Source organism: Amblyomma maculatum, chromosome 1 (assembly GCF_055883805.1).
Source record: "Amblyomma maculatum isolate TAMU_Amacu chromosome 1, ASM5588380v1, whole genome shotgun sequence".
In the NCBI taxonomy this organism is placed as follows: domain Eukaryota; kingdom Metazoa; phylum Arthropoda; class Arachnida; order Ixodida; family Ixodidae; genus Amblyomma; species Amblyomma maculatum.
This window is the reverse complement of record NC_139344.1, coordinates 240,392,130-240,411,280: the sequence shown is the minus strand read 5'-3', so window position 1 is coordinate 240,411,280 and position 19,151 is coordinate 240,392,130. Positions and strand designations below refer to the sequence as shown.

At 41.1% G+C, this 19,151-nt stretch overlaps 1 protein-coding gene across 3 annotated transcripts in view; it reads right to left on the bottom strand.

Annotated features, from left to right (window-relative positions):
* The window catches only part of ncm (pre-mRNA-splicing factor nucampholin), a 70,068-nt gene extending 51,573 nt beyond the window's left edge, over window positions 1-18,495 (bottom strand). The window contains exons 1-4 of one of the 3 annotated variants that reach the window (XM_084590686.1): window positions 18,340-18,495; window positions 17,012-17,306; window positions 13,084-13,463; window positions 23-125 (exon numbers count right to left, since the gene is read on the bottom strand). In XM_084590686.1, the coding sequence (XP_084446812.1) occupies window positions 23-125; window positions 13,084-13,463; window positions 17,012-17,262 (734 nt within the window). In that variant the 5' untranslated portion in view covers window positions 17,263-17,306; window positions 18,340-18,495. Of the gene's footprint in view, window positions 1-22; window positions 126-13,083; window positions 13,464-17,011; window positions 17,307-18,339 lie in introns of those variants that run through there. The other 2 variants (XM_084590687.1, XM_084590688.1) reach the window with 2 other exon arrangements.
* Between the last annotated feature and the right edge of the window lie 656 nt (window positions 18,496-19,151).

Genomic DNA, 19,151 nt, shown 5'->3' with positions numbered 1-19,151 from the left:
CAAATAGTATTTAAACACTCACCACTTGCTGCTGTTTCTTGATGGCTTGCTGTGTGTGTCATTTGACCTTTGGTGAACTGTACTTCTATTTTTCTTGCTAGCCATACATGAACCCTGACTGGCCTCTGTTTGGAGAGAATCACAGAGGAGCTGCAGCTGTTGTGTAAACATGACACAAATGTTTTCTAACTTTAGCCAGCATAAAATTTTCCATCAGTACCACTGTTTTGTTTCATCAGTTTATTTTACAAAAATAACTGCTATCACTGCTGCTCCTTAACTTAGCCCTCAGTGCTACAAAAGTACAAAGCCTGCAATACAGCCTTTTTTTTTTTTTTTAGCTCCTGCAGCAGTAATCTTCATAAGCATTACACCACTATATCAACGTGCATATATACTAACTTTATGCCAAACAACTCCCGGGAGAAAGTCCAAAGAATTAAAAAACAGCTACAACAGAAAAAAATAGATGTCACTGTAGAATATTAAACAGCTTTAAACACAATCACTTACACCTTCGTCCACAAAGCAACAGTATACAACCACTAAAAGGTTTTCAGTTAAGCAATCTCACTATTGCCTTTTCTGGCAAAGCATGATTAGCCTGTAGCGTTACACAAAGCATGTGAGCCTATGAGAGGTTTCAGCAAATAACACGAGGCTGCATCCTAAGCAGTCAATTGATTGCAGAATGTTTTTTTGATGGGGTGCCTTGTGCAAGCATGTATTAGTGAATAACCAACAGTTTTGCATGAAGAAACTTTGAAACAAGTTATGAAAAAACAAGACATACCGTGAGCATCTGCACTCTGCACCTACAGATGCAAATTCTCTGTACATTATTTTCCTGGCACCCATGAAAAAGATGCACATGTAATTTTACAGCTCAAAATTAATTTAATTTAAATAAAGAAGAAAACCAGAAAACACTAAAACCTCACATTCAACCCATCAGTATTAGAGCCATTTGGATTGTCACATATGAAATTGGCAAGAGTTGCTATGCAAGTCGATGTGCTACATGCAATGCGCTTCACTTCACTGCTAATAATTAGTGTTTTTAGCTCATGTACATGCCAGAAGACACAAGGATTATGTATATACTCTGGTGTACTCCATGTCCTGCAAAAAAGCACCTGTCAGGATCTTTAAGTGTAGATCAGAAATATGATTCCTTGGTGTCGATTGCACTAATTCTTCCCAATGCAAGATAGTTCTTTAGTTCAGACCAAAAGTTTTGAGGAAATACTGCATGCAATCTCTGCATTTCAGTATGCAATTTTTTAGCCTGTGATACAGAATCATTTAAATCAGTTGCATGCAGCAAGCAGTACAATACAAATAGACTCAAAATGAGTTTACTACTTGTGAAAGTGTGTAGCACGTCTTCTACACCAAAGTCTGCTTAATATCGAATTGCTATGTACTAGCAGAAGCGAGCAACTTTTGTTTCTTTCAAATTTACTGCACTGCATTAAGAAAAATTACCACACACAAAAAAAGTTTACAAGCCAGCAAAGTTATGCAAGAACGGTATTAGGCAGAGTATGAAGTAGCATGCACGTGCAGTGTCCTTTCTTACAGAGGCAGCAACACTCTTTTCAAGTATGGCAACACTGCACAGTATGTCCCCTTTTTAAGACATTCAGCCCAACTGCTCTGAATATCTCCTAATCTATGCTTACTCCTCTACGGACCATGTTAAGAGGATCCCACTACCTTACTCGCTGCAGCAATCTAAACTAATAATGCGGCAAGTCTGTGATGGTACTGAATGTAAACATTTTTACAGCAAACCAACTGCAATGCCGATTTGTACTCAAATGCCTGGTCACAAACTAAAGATGCGACAACCGGAAACTGGCCGACAAAAGTATGAGTCGAGCAAAGATGCAAAGCTCCATACAAGTCCGTTTTATGAAAAGATCAAATGTCAAGAAATAAAACTTCAGTGAAGTTAACAGCCATACATCTGGTGACTGCCAATGGGGGGACACCACAGCTGCAAACATGCTGCTGTGCAGGAGGAAGCAAGGACAGTGACTGCTGAGCTTGGAATTAAAGAGACACTAAGAAAGTGATCCCTTTCTGTTCTTAATAAAAATATGTTATATGACATTTTGTGGATATACTGCAGCCTGCTTGACAGCAAAAGACCCATTTATTGGCAAGAAAATAAGATTTGAAAATATGGAATCTTTTACCACAACTCGATTCAAACGCTTGATGCAACTGATTAAAGGGCAACTCCGATAGTTTTTACATCACTTTGAGTAATTAATTGCATTACATTCCTCAGTATGTCCTGACTTCGACTCAACAAACTGTTTTTCGAAATTCCAAGCTGAACGTTTTTTATAAAGAGAGAACAGGAAATCAAAACCAAAACTGGTTTCTTGGCCACAAAGAATGTTTCAGTTGAAGAAACGGTGAAGTCATATACAGTATTGGTAAAACAGTACAAACGCACTGGATGGCGGAAATAAAGTATGGTAATCATGACACAGTACATAAAATGCCTGAGATAGCTTAATACAGCTCTCAAAATTTCTTGATCATGCATGGAGTGGGCAGTAATGTGGGCTTAATGTTTGTGACATCACAAACGCAGTGTTACCCACAGAAATGGGCTGAAATGAGGTACAAAATTTGCACATTTTAAAATTGAGTTGCGCATAAATGAATTATCGCATGCGCGAAACTTTCGTAGAATATGTCAGGGCAGAGAGGAGAGACTACAATAAATTTTTTTCAGAATATGTGAATGTCTAAAAATCTCCACAGTTGCCCTTTAAAGGAACTCCGCGATCATAGGAAGGTAGAAGGCAGTGTGGCCTAAGAAATGTTTAGTAACAACAATAAGAGAAAAACACTGATGCCATCAAAACAATCACCAGCAGCATTACCTGCATTTCATTCTACAGCATTAGCTATTATCTTAGTTGAATATACACAGGTCGGCTTTTTAACCATTTATAAACTTGTAATTCAAAAACTGCAAGAGAGACCTCTGGGCAAGTGCGTTTTACAAAAAGGCAGACATCATTTATGTGATAGATCTTAATGACTAGATTACTAACTAGAATGAACTAATCAACTTGAAAGGGCATGGCCATAGGCCATCTGGTGGGACATCGTAAAATTTGAAACCGTGAAAACTAGAGGATGAAGGCAACGCGACAACACAGGGCAGTACGGAAAGTAACATTTATTGAAAACGCACGTGACATACATGGATCACACGCACATTACCTGCCAACAATCTTTAAGTGGGTGGGTGTAAATGTGAGCATACAGAGCAAATGCAAATGTTATAACAATCATGATGATGATGCCATGAAACCAGCAAAAAAAGAAAGTCAACCTTAGAGTGGGCCCAAAAGAACCAATACCAATCAGCACAAGGATGGCATGAAAACTTGGCAAATAAAGGCATATTCAAAAAAAGCAAAAAAGAAGCAAAAAAAATTGTTGCCCTCCCCGAGTTCTTTTTACACTTTTTTCCTCCTATTGAATGTGTCTTCTCTGCCCAGTTTTCATGCCATCCTTATGCTGATTGGTATTGGTTCTTTTGCATTTGTTTCTCACGTTTCTGCCGACTTTAAGATTGACCGTGGGTTTTTTTTCGCTGCTTTCAAGCCATCTATGTCGTGACTGTTATAGTAACGTTTGCTCTACTTTGTATGCTCATGTTTACACCCGCCCACTTAGTGATTGTTTGCAATTTGTGTGCATCTGGTCCATATAAGCCAAATATGTTTTCAATAAATGTTAGTTGTCGGTACCGCCCTGTGTTGACTCCTTGCCTCCGTCTTGTCGTTTCCGTGGTTTTAATTTTACGATGCTAAATAATCAATTATTTATTTTAAGGGCCAAAATTACCTTGCGAAACTGAAGGCCGTTAGCATCAAAGACAAACCCAATTTTTAAATTTTCATAATCAGATAATCATAATAACAAACATCAAAAATACACATTTGAAAGCTGGTTGTGCTGTCTTTCTAGCATACAACATACACGAAATGGTGTCTATTGCAGGCCTTAAGCGTTAAAAATAGAGACAGCGTTTGCATACCTGATGACGTAGAAAGCGTTGATTGTTTTGGCGACAGTACCATGTGCAACGACATCATTCTATAATTATTCAATGCTGGAAAGCCAACTCAACGACCTTTCAAATGCACATTTTTGACATTCCATATTTCGAACTGCACTGCAGAGCAAGTAAATTTAAAAAGGGATCTCACCTTTGATGTTGACAGCTTTCAATTTTGCAATATAATGTACCCTAAATCAATATTTAGAGAGCTCATTAGTTGATTCTAGTCGAACATTTAGACATCAAACTGTACCACATATATAATGTCTGTTTTGCTGTAAAGCACACCTACATGGACCGTACAGACGTATCTCTCATAGTTTTTCAAATACGAGGCTGTAAACAGTTTAAAAAAATTACCCGGCACGCTGTTCGCAGATAAACATAACCTCTCCCTCCCAAACAAAATAAAAAGAATTCAAATTCTGCAAACCACTGCAAAATCAACCACATGAAAACAGAGCAATTATGAGAATCTTGACGCGGATTAGAGGTAGCGGACCGGAACCACTCCCAATGGCTGTGCTAGCCCAAGTAGCCACAACGCCTCACAAACGATTAAGAGCAACATTTCACCTAGTATGCTCCAGTATAAAGAATGGTTGCTTCAACCTCGAGGCAAATATAATTAGTCACTGTTTTCTAAAACTTCTCCCTTCACCGTAACACCGGCACAGCATTCACATCACGAACTCGTAACCATCCTGCAAGTTTTTATTTTTTTATTTTTCCGGTTTATACAAGCTCCATTATCAGTTATAGCAGCCTTTGCCAAAAGAAGACAGTAATCAATTGATGCAGGCCAACTCTAATTTATCACCAGCCTCACTTTAACTCGGCATATTTTATCCTTCTTCCAGCCTCTACCCATTTATCACATGGAATACAACAGGACCTTCACAGTATGTTCTCATATATCACTCAAATGTGCATCACTAGTCAGCATAAACTCAGAAATTTATCCTAAAATGACTGAGAAAAATTACAACAAATGGTTGACTTGTAATTAAACAAATAGCCATAACTTCCCAGCACTTAGATTCAAACCAACAGTTTCAAGAATGCATGGCATTCATATCACAAAACTTTCTTGTTTGTTTGCATTACATAGTTACATGCTCCCATGGCAACTTCAACTCTGACGTCACGAAAGGGGCGGCCTTCAACATGGCTGATGGATTAATGCGAGCGGCGCAGTCCCATTTACAAACTGTTACAAAGTAGCTATCCATTTACCTTTCTCCCTTTATGTCCCTTTCCAGACTACTGTAGCCATCACTTCCATAACTTATAAACCAGCAACATTTAAAATTCATTTCTTTGCGTAATAAACAACTTTACTGCATTGTAATTTGGACATACTACATTGCACAAGCTTACTGTAGTTTATTTGAGCAGCACCACACAAAGTACATTCACGCACAAAAAAAGCAACAAATAAAATCTTTTTTTGTTCAAGATACATAAAATAAAATTCCCAATCATTTATTGGAAACTTAAGTGACTAAAAAGCTCATTTTTGGATTTTACATAACCCTTTGAACATATACACACAAACAAAAATTAATACAGAAGCTTCAAACAGCTCGCTACTCTGATAACTTCCATAAAACTTCCTTTCTCAGATGATCTGCTAAACTTTAACAAGCTTCAGTAAACATGCTTCTCCTGTAATTGAATTCACAATGTGATGTAAACAACACTGCTGATTCATAGTGAGTTTACCAGAAAGCCTAAACACAATAAAAAACAGCCATGAGCTTTGAAATTGACCATAAGATGTGGAGACAAGTCGCAAATATTTTGCGACGCATGCGGCCCAGTGGATCAACAAAGAAAGAATTTCAGATAATGAAATTTCTAAATACCTACACCCACTACATAACAGGCTTATAATATTCTCATACTGGCACTTTCGATCCTGACCGAGTGTGGCCCTCATCGAAATTCCAAGTGCACTTAACACGCAATAAATACTGCTACTAGTTCCCACTAAGCCCTGGTCAAGAAGTTGGTCTGCAATATGCCACGTGGTGCTATATGCAAACATAGTAGTGTAAGATGCTGCAAGCAGCTTGGTCAGTTTTTGCTCGTGCCTGAAAGGTTTTTTTGTTCCACATAACTGCAGCACGAAAAAAAGACGACCAAGGAAAGGAAACACACGACACGGACAATCACTGCTGTGTGTTTCCTCTCTTTGGTGGTCATCTGTTTTCGTGCTACAGTTATGTGGAAGAATAACCAACTTTCCCAAAAGCTGGTTTTACTAAAGATTTTTTGTGCATGTCAAAAGTAACTGTAGATCAGCAGCCTGGATTAAAAGACTCGATTATGCTAGAGGAACCACCCTGGCACAAGCACGATGAGGCTCAATTTAGAACTGACCGCACAGCAACACAAAGCCTACATTTGGTTTGAACCTAATTGAGAGCCTGTGTGACAGCAATATTGTTTGTGCCAATGCGTTCCTGCACAACAGTCCATACCAGCCATCACGATCCCACACAGTTGAAACAACAGCCAGCTTTACACACGAGACCACTGATGTAGTGTGTAATACCTCACACCACTGGACTGTGTCCAATCCATAAACATAGCATATTCTGATTACATGGTAATGTGCTAAAGAAAAAGTCACATAACAGGTAGGCTGGAGCAACATAAAGTTCCGAGTCATACCACAAAAGTAGCAACCTTCACTTTTGTGGAAAATGCAATAATTACTAGTGCTCTCACTCCAAGAATTTAAGAAAACCAGCAACGCTTCTCAGCTCCATCTAAGATACAGAAGCAACCGCAACAACTGCACCACACCCAACAGCCTGCACCTCAAAATTGAAATACCCAGTCTCTCCTACAGCTATCAATAAATAATCAGGTGAAAGTTTGTCCCTATTTAAAAAGCTACAAAGCTACTTCCCAAAAATGCTTTTACCATGAGACAACAAAGCACCACAGCAAAACAAGCACTGAAAGCTAATCAATTCCACACATGAATATAGCCACTAAAAAAAAGTCAACTTGAAAGAAGCTCCTCATTAATACATAAGTACACTTCAAGACATTCTCCTTCTTGAAACCGCGTAAAAAGATAGGGGACGAGGAAGAAACCAACAACGGAGCATCACATTTATACAGTCATTACCATCACACTATAACCTAACAAACGATCATCCCGTAACACTGGTGCGCAGGTGCATACGGGACATCATGCTATCCAAATATGCAAACTCTTTATCAGACAAGTTGACCGAGGTTTTGCTGGCACATATGAGCCGGATTCCTTCTTAATACAGCAGGCCTCATACACTTCTCTACTTAGTTTAGACGCAAACTTTTTCAAGATTGTCGTCTTGTGGAACTGAGGCGTGCAACCACGGCAATGGCGACAATGGTCGGCCACATGACCTCCCCCCGCCGATGCGCCCACTCCTGCGTGGTGCTGACACTTATACAACGTCCAGTTTGTCCAATGTAGGTTTCCCCACAGGGCAGGGGTATCAGTATACAACCCCACTTTTGCACGGGACAAACCTGTCTCCACTCTTTATACTACATTCTTCTTTGTGCCTACCCTGCACCTTATTGCATAGGCCAGCCAGTTTTTGATGTGCAGTGAAGACCACTGGCACGTCACCTTTCTGAGCCATTTTATTCAAGTGATGCGAGATATGGTGGTAATATGGGATGGCAACCGGTCTCTTGCGTTGCGCTTCCTCCCTGCAGCAGTGCTCAGGTATGCCCCTAGCTTCACTGACAAGGGCCTCTAGCACAGAGGTAATTAAATCCCGGGAAAAACCATCACTGGTCAGCCTTTGTAGCTGGAAGCCCACAATGTGACATTTCATGATTGCACAACTTGTCCAAAGCAGCACACAGGCAGTTTTTTGCGATACCCCTTTTTACAAGCTTGGAATGAGCTGACTGGTGGTTTAAGATAGCCGTTTTTGAGCGATGCCGATACCTCCAGCATGCTTGGGTTTTGCGAACAACAATACAGATATCCAGCAATTGCAAGGATCCTTGCGCTGGCATCTCATGGGTGAAGCTAAGACCAAAAGCGCACTCGGAGAAGATTTCTGGAACCCGGCTCTAATAAACCAGTTGAAGTTCCCTGCTCTGTCCTGTTGGTTTCTTCCTTGTCCCTTGTCTTTTTGCACGGTTTCAAGATGCATTCTAATACCAGTCACCAACTAGCCCGCTTCTCCCTTATGTTCTCATCCTGGAAATTTCTCCACGGTCTGCATCTGCCATCACTACTTGGCCCCAATGGATGTTATGCTAGTTTCAATACTTCATTACCAATCTTAAACTACTGCTCCATTCCCTTACTGTTGAAGATCAGTTTAATTCTCTTCATATTATTTTTAACGACTACAGTTGCAATGTCTATTTTGGCACTATGAATGCACTGCAATTCATCACTTCAATTCTAACGTTGTCATCAGAACCTCAAGTTAGTATGGTTTTCTCCCCATCTTGTTCTTCGCAATCCAACCCTCTAAACAGCTCTAATAACATGCAGTAAGCAGCAGCAAGCAATGCGCATCCCCCTATCAAGACCTTGTTCTGATTAGAACTCTCAGTTTGCTTGTGAAGGGATATGGCCTCAGTGCAGTCCTTGTTGATGTTTCCTTCCAAATTCATATTTCCTTTCTCAATATGCTGGATATGCAATGCCTGCATAACTGTTGATAATTCAAATGAATAAACAGTTCTAAATTACATGCAGTTTAAAATACACACAAGCAGTAGCTTCCCTAGACACCCCCTTGTTTTCCTAATGGCACATTTAAAATATTCTTTCTTTTTTTGCATTGACCAAATATGACTGCTGCTTCTTCTCTACACTCAACAACCCTTACCCCCCAACCACCGATAGAAATTCACAGCTCCCCCCCCCCCACCCCCCTTTTCCTCTTTCCAAAATTCAATTCCCGGGGAAGCCCTTGCACACAGGGATTAGCTACAGTCTGCCAATATCTCTTTAATTTGCTTGATGGCGTGAATATGGCATGTTGTAGTGCACTCTTTCCAGAAATCAGCTTTTGCCTTGGCTGACTGAAGTCATCAATGCTACGACCCTATTAGCTTTACGTCGGGAGATATCTCATAGGTAACAGACAATACAGTAAATGTACTGCAGGCATATAATTCTTTCTTCTTCAAGCCATTCTTAAAATTCTGCTCCCGTTATCCCATGCTTTTGGTACATTCAAAGTCCAGAGGCGTTATGCACACAAGGTTGTAAGCTTCGTTCGCACAATATTTCCACCATCCTGTATTATTATTTGCAATTACTGGAGCCTCTCCTACCACTCTATTCCTCTGCATTGTTTCATAACCGTAATTCTAGTGGTATTAATGATATCCTGCACCTCTAACATCTTATTATGCCACCACTTTGATGCATGAAATGAAACCAGGCACAATCAACATGCCACACATTCACAAAATAGGTTTTATGGTCTTAGAGGATTAAACATCTCAAAGTGATTCAGGCTATGAGGAATGCCATAGTGGATGGCTCTAGAAGTTCAATCATCTAAGGTTCTTTGACATGCACAGATATCGAACAGTACAAGGGTGCCCTGCTTTTTTGCTTCCATTAAAAAGCCATGGCTGGGATCAAAACCGTGACCCCTGGATCGGCAGTCAAGTGCCCTAACCACCGAACCACCGCTATGGAGCACACTGACACAACAAGGTCAAATGCAGAAACAACAAGAAATTGGAGTTTGTTGCAGTGTGGCCTCGCGCCATATGTTGCAACATAAGAAACTGATTCAGTATGTGGACCCTGTACAACTTTCTATGTTGCACATAAAAACAACTACACGACCACAAGTTACAATGCTCTAACTGTGCAATGCAATGATGTCATTCTAACAACACAGAATCAGAATTTTCAGAACATCACCAAACTAGATGAACTCAATTCACTGTCATGACAAAAGCAGTTGGAAGTATTTAATTGGCACTAAAGCTGCTAAGCATTTTCTCATGAGCGACCATGCTCTGAATAAGCTTAATGAGTCCTAAACCAGCATGCACAAAACTTGTAATTTGCTTTCAAGCCATTCCCTACCCCCTTTGTATAGCTGACATGCTGAGAGGTAGAGAAAACTCGCCCAAAACAAGAAACAGAACTTCTTTAATACCAGTACATGCTACGCTTACGCTACTTGGCCAGTCAAATGATACCATACTGTTCATATTTTTTTTTCTTCTTTTCTGATGCCACACTTAAGAATGCACACAATTCTTTCTTCACAAAGGGAAGCTGACTAATCATGCATTTTATTTTTTAAGGCACCACAGAAGACACAGTAACAGTACAAAGGATGCTCAAGGCTACAACAAGCATAAAAAAGAGGTGACAAGAGTGGTTTAGGACCCCATAAAGAATAATAAACCAGCACAACCAAAACAAACAATTGTATTGTCTACCTTGGCCAGCAAATCAGCAGCCTTGCAGGACACAAAAGGAAAAAAAAAAAAAAGAAATAGCACATGCACGTAAATTTCAAAACTACATGCACACATCAGTTAACACGCAAAAAATGAATGGAAAGAAAATACAAACAAGCTATAACGTAGACAAGATATGCCTACTTCTATGGCTAGATCTTCTCTTCAGGCACACTCATCTGGAACAATGAATCCTGTGTGACGGTTCCCACTGTGGATTCTTGCTCGTGTGCATGCACTGTGCTACTTGCTTAGCCGCTAATTCCTTAATTTGTGCCTCTATTACTTGTCACACACTCATTAGCATACAGTTGTTAGTTACCACATCAAGTGAAAGGCCACCCTACATAGATACAAAGTGTCTGCATGGCCTAAAAATAACATGTCTGATTTGGGGTCTAGGGTCCCGATGGGTTCAATTTCCATCTAACTTTCCCAATTTTACAAGCCTCAGTAGACAGCTCTTGCCATCTCGGCCACGTTATGGGGTCTCATGATGTCGCACAACCCGCAAACCAATCCCTGCTCAGCAACGCCCCCTGTAAACGACCACTTGCCAGAGGCATCACCGTGAATTTTTTGGTCACAACGCTGATGCCAACACCGACACCAGATTTCCTGGAGAGTGGGGCCTTTAATGACATGAGATTAAAATCTAGTAGATACGACGCTGATAAGGAGAGGTCTTCAAAAAGATGTAGAATACATACTATACTGCCGCGGCCAAGAGTCAAAGAGGGGTAGCTAACATGTGTAAAGCAGCATGTGTAGCAAAAATATGTCTAGCACGGCAGAGTATATACCAAGTATAGCAAATTTATTCCATTTTAAGCTATCATCAACACTGTCAACAAGCAGAAAACAACCTTATAAGCATTGAGAAGGCTAAGGATATTGCATAAGATAAAATGTAAGTAAATTCAGCAAATACTAAATAGAATTTTTAATGCTTACTCCTTAAAGAGAAGCCCTAAGCAATTCTATAGAATAAAAACGTGCGCTCAGTTTTACATTTTTTTCACATTTTTAGTCTACATAATGCAATACTTCCAATAAAAATCAAAGATGTGGCAGTTCTTTAGATTCGAATCAAATTTGTCCATTTTTTTATATTTTTGAATTTTGGCAGTATTTCAAAATAATATGAAAAAAGAAAGGACAACTCTAAAGCTACATATTTTTCCCCAGAATAAAGAACAAGGCCTGGATAATATAGAGAAAATGTTTCAGTGGAAACACTTCACTGCATCGTAATAGAATGCAGGGCTGAATATTGGCAATTTGCAGAACAAGCACTCAGTTTTATATTTTTTTAAAAACAATATAATGCAACACTCTTTTAGTTCGTAATATTTCTGAGGATTCTTGAGGGGGATTTTAAAAAAATTGAAGATGTTTTTTTTTCTAAAATTGGAATCAAAGTAGCCCTTTTTTTGTTTTGCTGTTTTCGAATTTCGGGCGATTTTGATGCATTGTGGAGACACCTAGCGGTCTAGAGCTTCAAAATTTTGTCTGAAATCAAGAAAATAACCTGCATATCAAAGAGAAAAAGCTTTAATGCAATCAACTTAAGGTGTCATACCAGTATGTAAGTCAGTAAAACACGTTGTTGGGCTAGTTGGTGCATTGCATGAAGTAAGACTAACCGGCCAAGAAGACGCACACAGGAAAAATCGACACAGAGAATCCAGCCTCTTTCTTTCTGTGTCGATTTTTCCTGTGTGCGTCTTCTTGGCCGGTTAGTTTTACTTCATGCAGTATGTAAGGTTGAAAGTGAACGTTTTTGGAGCACGTTGCTCCCGAAACAAGGTTCGAAATTTTTGAATAAATCAATTGCTGCAACAAAACGGGTTTCTAATAGTTCATATAAAAGTAAATGTTGCAGAGATTAAGTCAGTAAAAAATAATAGATGACAAAACTTGAGAGTGCGCAAGCAGCAAGCCTAAACCTGCAACTTTTTGAAACGCCAAAAACGGCATTTTGCACGTCTAGTGATATACGAATTTTTCCCGAGAAAACTACGGCATACCTTGCAAAACTAAGGTTCATGCCTTTGTGTCGAGACATTTGCCCACCACATATAAAGACTTCATTGAAACGACACCTCGACTGCCGTTCTTATCTGAACACATCTATATATTATCCCTTTTTATATACCCACTTACAATGATGACCCTAGGAACAAATGTAGCAAAATGATGGAAGAGAAAATACATCAAGGAAGAGAAAAGGAGCAAAAGGAGCAAAAGGCACAAAGGGCACAAAGGGCAACTTTTCACTTTTCGGTACATTTGAAACTATTCGAAACTGTCTACAAATTATTTCATTTTTCGAACAGTATGAAATACCAAAGTGTATGATCACACTGATATTACAAACTATTGTAGGGTTTCTTGGGTGTTCATTTCCTTAGCTCACAAAATTTGAATTCAAGTCGTTGAAATTTTGGAAAAACTAAAGGTTTGAACATGGGAACATAAAAGTACAGAGATGATCCCCTTCCTAAACTCACTTTCAATATTATTTGGAAGACGGCCTAAGGCTTCACCTTTGGCAAGTTCCGTTCCCCAGGTGCCTTCCTTGCTGACCGGTGCATTCTTGGAGGTTTTCGCAGTCTTCAGATGGGCATCCATGGCTGGGGCTGAACTGTGCTCTGTATTTTCTAAGCTGGTGTGTGATGCAGGAAGGGCATCCTGCAACAATGTCTTTCGGCTTTTTGCATTATCTTTAGCAACAGAGAAAGTTGCAGCATTAACTGGGCTTTCATTCACACTCTGGACTTCCTCCTCTTCTGTGCTCTCACTGTTTGCACTTTCCGAGCCTCTGTGACGATACAAAATGACCTCTTCTCGCCGGCCACGTTCACGGTCACGTTTACGCTCTTCAGCATACCTGTACAGACCCACATCAGACTGCATTCAATATGGCAGTCATAATCAGTGAGTGACAAAAAAACAGATTCTAACTGCAAACAGAAATAGCCATATATAATTTAACTGCTTGTACAGTGTTCTGCAACTTTATCGTACCCGTTTTAAAAAATTCTCCCGCCTCAATCAGAGGCTCATTTGAGCTGAAACTGCGCACAAAGCTTGCACGCTGTTGTCCCCTTCTTTACGAGGTCAGTTTGACCATGATGCTTGCTTGATTTGGCTGCGCATGACGAGAAACCAGAACAGTCTGCGACGAGACTGAGGAGCAAAAAACGCCAGCACAGAGTTTCCAGCAAAAGGCAGCCATGGCATCATTTGGCGTCGCTGGGAGAGAGCGCAGAGGCAAGTATAGCACATTCCGGTAATGGTGCTAGGTGGCGGCAGCGCTGCCCTTCGGGGGAAAATTGGCATTTGCGTCTTTTGCTCCTCAGTCTCGGTTCTGGTTTCTCATCATGCGCGGCCAAACCAAAAAAGCACCATGGTCAAACTTACCTCGTAAAGAAGAGGACAACAACGCGCATGCTTTCTGCGCAGTTTCAGCACAAATGAGCCTCTGGTTGAGGTGGGAAAATTTTTTAAAACTCTTACAATAAAGTTGCAGAACACTGTATAATTAGACTGTTTCTAAAGAAATGTGAACATCACTAATGTAGGCGCAGATACGAAAGGTAACCAACAACTGCTTCAGTAATGAGGTTATAAACTAAACAATGATATGACATGCCACAAAATACTCTTTATTCTAATACCCCTGTCAAGCGCGCAAGTTAAGTGCACTTCTGGAACTTCGAGTGCTTTGAGTCACACTTTGGTATACGCGGTGCTAAACGAAAAAACAGAGTGCACTCTCAGTAAAAAAAAAAAAATGGCGACGGAAAAACAGCTCATGTTTTAAAGATGTACATTTTAAAAAAAAATTCCAAAACTGATTGTTGTGAACTGAATTTAAATAAAAACAAATGTAGCCTATTTTTTGTCACCTATTCAGTGTTTTTCAAAAAGTTTCAAGCCAAGACCAGCCGAGACAGCTTCCTAGCCTAGACAGACCAACATGGCGACGTGAGACGACGCAGCGTCTGATGATAGTGTGACGCCACTAGAACCGAATAATTTTATTAAAAGCTGTTAAAAAGCTAAAATGAACCTCTGTATCCTTTTTTTCTACAAATTACATTTTGTACCAATGAAATAGTTAGAGACGAGGCTACGCACTTGGCCAGAAAGTGCGTTCCCCGCAACGTACTTCAATCAAAGTGTACCGTCTGTTGCAGAAGTTTGCAGCCCAACGCGCCGGGCGGAGGAGCAGTATCGCTGCCGAGAGGCGGCGCTGCGCCCGCCGGCGCTGCCTGGTAACGCAGCTATAAAGAGTGAGGAGGCTTGTTCTCTTCCCCTCATCGCGCAGCTGAGAGCAAAAATGTGCGATATCAACCGCGGGATGAGGGGAAGAGAACAAGCCTCCTCACTCTTTATAACTGCGTCACCAGGCCGCGCCGGCGGGCGCAGCGCTGCCTCTCGGGAGCGATACTGCTCCTCCGCCTGGCGCGTTGGTATGCAAACTTCTGCAACAGACGATACTTTTCTGCGAGTTCACTTGCGGCGTTTAGCTTGGGCAAAGTGTACTTATAGTGAGTGACACTTCCCGTAGGTTCCCTTAACTTGCGAGCTTGACAGGGGTATTACTCATCACAGCCACCTTTGCTAGTGTCACTATTGTGCTTTGTGATATCACATGCGTCCCATAGAATGCTTCTCCCAGCTAAACCAATGAATCTTTAGAGCCCATGTTTTCCACAGAAATGCCATTTGGTCGGCAGTATTTCATTATACAAAATTTGTTTAGGGTACTTACCTGATTCGATCAGGAGAAGTCGGACATACACATTGTCTGCGGTGACAGTGAAACAAAACAAGCCGCTTTGACAGCGATGACGCTGGTGGCACCATCTCGTTTTGTTTGTGGCAGCACTGCCATAGAGATTCGGTGAAGGAAGGTAGGCAGGTGGAGTTGAGAAGGTTTGAAGAGATTTACTGACTGCTTTATCAATAGTAATCACCAAAACTTAGCCATGACAGAACTAGGCTAAATTTGAAGAGTTTTGCTTGTTTGTATCACAATGCATACATTTTTAGGCTTGGAACGCAAGATTGTACCACCAGATCCATTACTGGAACAGCGGCTTGGTTTGGTACTTCGTCGCCGCGCATCCAGCGTCTTTCAGCCAGATTTATTTTTTCTGATTACCGTTCAACATCTTCGGTCTCTAACATGCTGAGTCAGCTTAAGCTAGAACCCCTTAAAGTATGCCGTCAGGTCTCTAGGCTGAAATTCTTTCACATGCTGTATAACAACAAGTCTGGTCTGTCACGTGATACCTATATTTTTGCTGCACCCCAGAGATCTAGTAGTAGACTGAACCACTCCAAAGTAGTAAGCCCATATTTCGCCAGGACCAAACTTTACCAGAATTCATACTTTCCCCTCACAACACATCAGTGGAACCGTTTGCCTCAATTTATTGTTGAATGCACCAATGAAAATATGTTTGCTGAACTGTTATTGCAGACCATGTAACCCCTCTCCTGCTTGGGCAGCGCTGCTGCCTGCAGTATTTGGAAATAAGAAATAAATAAATAAAAAATGCAAATATCTGACTTTTCCTGATAGAATATAAGGCAAATACCCCAAACAAATTTGGCATAAAAAATACTGATGACCAAATGCCATTTCTATGTGAAGTTATGACCTCTAATGATTAAATGGTTTTGCTGGGAGAGGCATTCTACGGCATGCATATAAGTGCACAACACGCTACATAAAATGTAATGTTAAAGAGACATTCAGGACAGCTCTATCAAGTTTTTGAACTCTGGTAGCGGAATCTCTCACCAGCCTGGACATTTTTTTTTGGAGCAGCAGCAGTAAAAAACACACACACACACATGAAATAGATGAAATGAATGATGAGATGAATGACCCCCACCCCCCCCCCACACACACACGTGTGTGTGTGTGTGTGTGTGTGTGTGTGCGCGTGCGTGTGTGTGTGTGTTTCATTCATCTCATCATTCATCTATTTCATTGCTAAGAAACTTGAAGATAGATTTTCTTTTTCGTTGTTCAGCCACTTCAGACTTACATTAGTGTTGATACTGAACATGATGGTGGATCCATAATCAGGTTTTGTTTTACCCACCTGCACGAATACTCACAGTAATGATGCAAACATTATCATAATGAGTACAGTGCCTTTCATTTTCAGTTCTATTTACCAAAACATATCACCTACCATCAGCACAGTGTACTTACGTAAATGGTCAGCAGTGGTAGCACATTCACTTTCAACTTCTAGTTTAAAAGAGCTTTGTTTTCTGTGAAAGTATACATATTTTTTGTCATCAAAAAATGGTAGTCCACCAATACTTCTACTTATCCTTGGTCTCCCTTCAACTGCTCCCTATATGTTTTAATGACACTGCACAAATCTATGTTGCTGTGTGGACACTCACCGAAAATCCCTCTCCCGTGTAGCTGAGTCACGTGAATCCACACTCCTTTCCCTCGAGTCTGTACTCCTTTCACGTGACCATCTGTCCCAAGGAGGGCAGTCCCACTGCTGAAATCGACTTGCTGCATCCTGAGACTCTGATGCCTTTTCACCAATCACATCATCTTGAACCGGGCTTTCATTTCCCAAAACAAGACAGTCCGAGCCTTTACGATCTGCGCTCTTCAACACTTGATCTCCTTCATCGGCCATTTTGAAACACCCAAACAATGCACAGTGCTACTTTTCAGAGACTCCTGGAACAAAACACAAGTTCGGCTATACAAGTATCAATACAAGTGAGGTGAACACAAATCAAAACTACAGGCTGCAGATTCTGTGTGTGAAAAAACCCGCGGGTACCAACTTATTAAGGCAAGCAAGGTACAATGCATCACACCTATAAAGGTGAGCACACTTGTCTAGAGCATTTCGGCAGTGGGCCGTGAAGCAAGTGATCTGGAATCTTAATGTAGTTGATTTAGTAAGGGCAAGGTGATAGTGTTTGCACACTTCCCTGTCTACCTGTCTGTGCAAGTACCATCTCTGAAACACTACACGCTTTAGAATTTCGCTTTCTTCCTTCCGCACAGCAGCGCTCGAGAGCTGTAAATAAGTGTGCTCCTTTCTATGCTACGCCGCATATTTGTAATTGATGAGCAAGGACATGAAACGCCGGTTTATCTTTGTAACTCTCTTGGAAATAAGCAATAACGGCTTATTATCTTTACATTTCCTCGCTTTTTACGTCACCTCCGCAATAGAAACAAACGCTTGTTCGTTTTAGCTATTAAGGAGGTTCAGCAACTGCAATTTAGGCGTATTAGGGTAACACTGCGCCCAGCAGCTAAAAGAGAATCCTTGTTTACTAATTCGTCATATGTGTATACGTACAACGTAATGCCTTTCCGTATGCCCCAACGTACACAATATTAACTGCATGTACATGGTACGCCGTTTCAAATGCTGCTAAAATCAAGCCTCATATTAAAAAGATACAAAACAACGCAAGTCAGGGGAGAAATCTGGCTAAGCGAAAGCAATTCTAGCCGACTGCGCTTGATCCGTCCGTCGCAGCGGACAGTGTGGTGCACGGAGAGACATGAATTACAAGTAGCAAGCACCTCACAGAACATATTTTCGCAGCTTTACGCTGACTTGAAACAAACCAAGCTCAAGCATACCAACGCGCATCGCTATATTGGGCGCTTCTCAAGACTGCTCACAGGAAAGGAGTTGTATACGCAGGTACAAAGCACTTGGAGAAAGAAGAGAAGGATAGATTGCTACCTCACATTTCCGAAGAACAAAAATGGTCGCTTTGAGTATGTAAGAGGGCTTCAACGTTGAAACAGACGCTGGCCGAAAAGCGCGGAAAACTATGGCAGCTCCGGAGTCCGGACGATGCGCACAATGGCAAAATTCGAGAAATTTGTACGCTGCTTGCGCTACGTGCCGGTTGCGCCATCTAATGGTACGCATCTCACGGACCCGCTATTTTTGAATCTACATTCCTGTTTTTAGGTCTTGTGCTACATCCGCAGCCCAAATACGAATGAACAAAATATCGTCCTACGCCTGGCGGAGGAGGCTTACTCCAAGACCTTCTCTGCGGCCACGGCGCAGGAGAGCCGGCAAGGAGACCCTCCCCATGGCTGAGCTATAGTGCCTAGAATATACATAGCTGAGCCCCTGCCCCGAGGTCTACGTCGGTGTAAATAAAGTCTTCTCACTCACTCACTCACTCACTCACTCACTCACTCACTCACTCACTCACTCACTCACTCACTCACTCACTCACTCACTCACTCACTCACTCACTCACTCACTCACTCTTGTGCTATATTTTTCGAAGAGATAGCACCAAATAAATAGGCATCAGAGGCTGCAGTGCACACTGAACAATGAATATAATATATAAAAGCGGGTTTTGTTGCCCATTACAAACCAAAATCCACCAAGTTAGCCTAATTTAGCCAGGTCTCCGGGAAAGGAGTGGTAGAAGTTGTTCCTTAAGGGTAGTAGCACCTATTATTTAGGAAACTAGGTTACCCCCGCTGCGGTATGCAGTGGTTAATATGCCAGACTACTGTGCTGGAGTT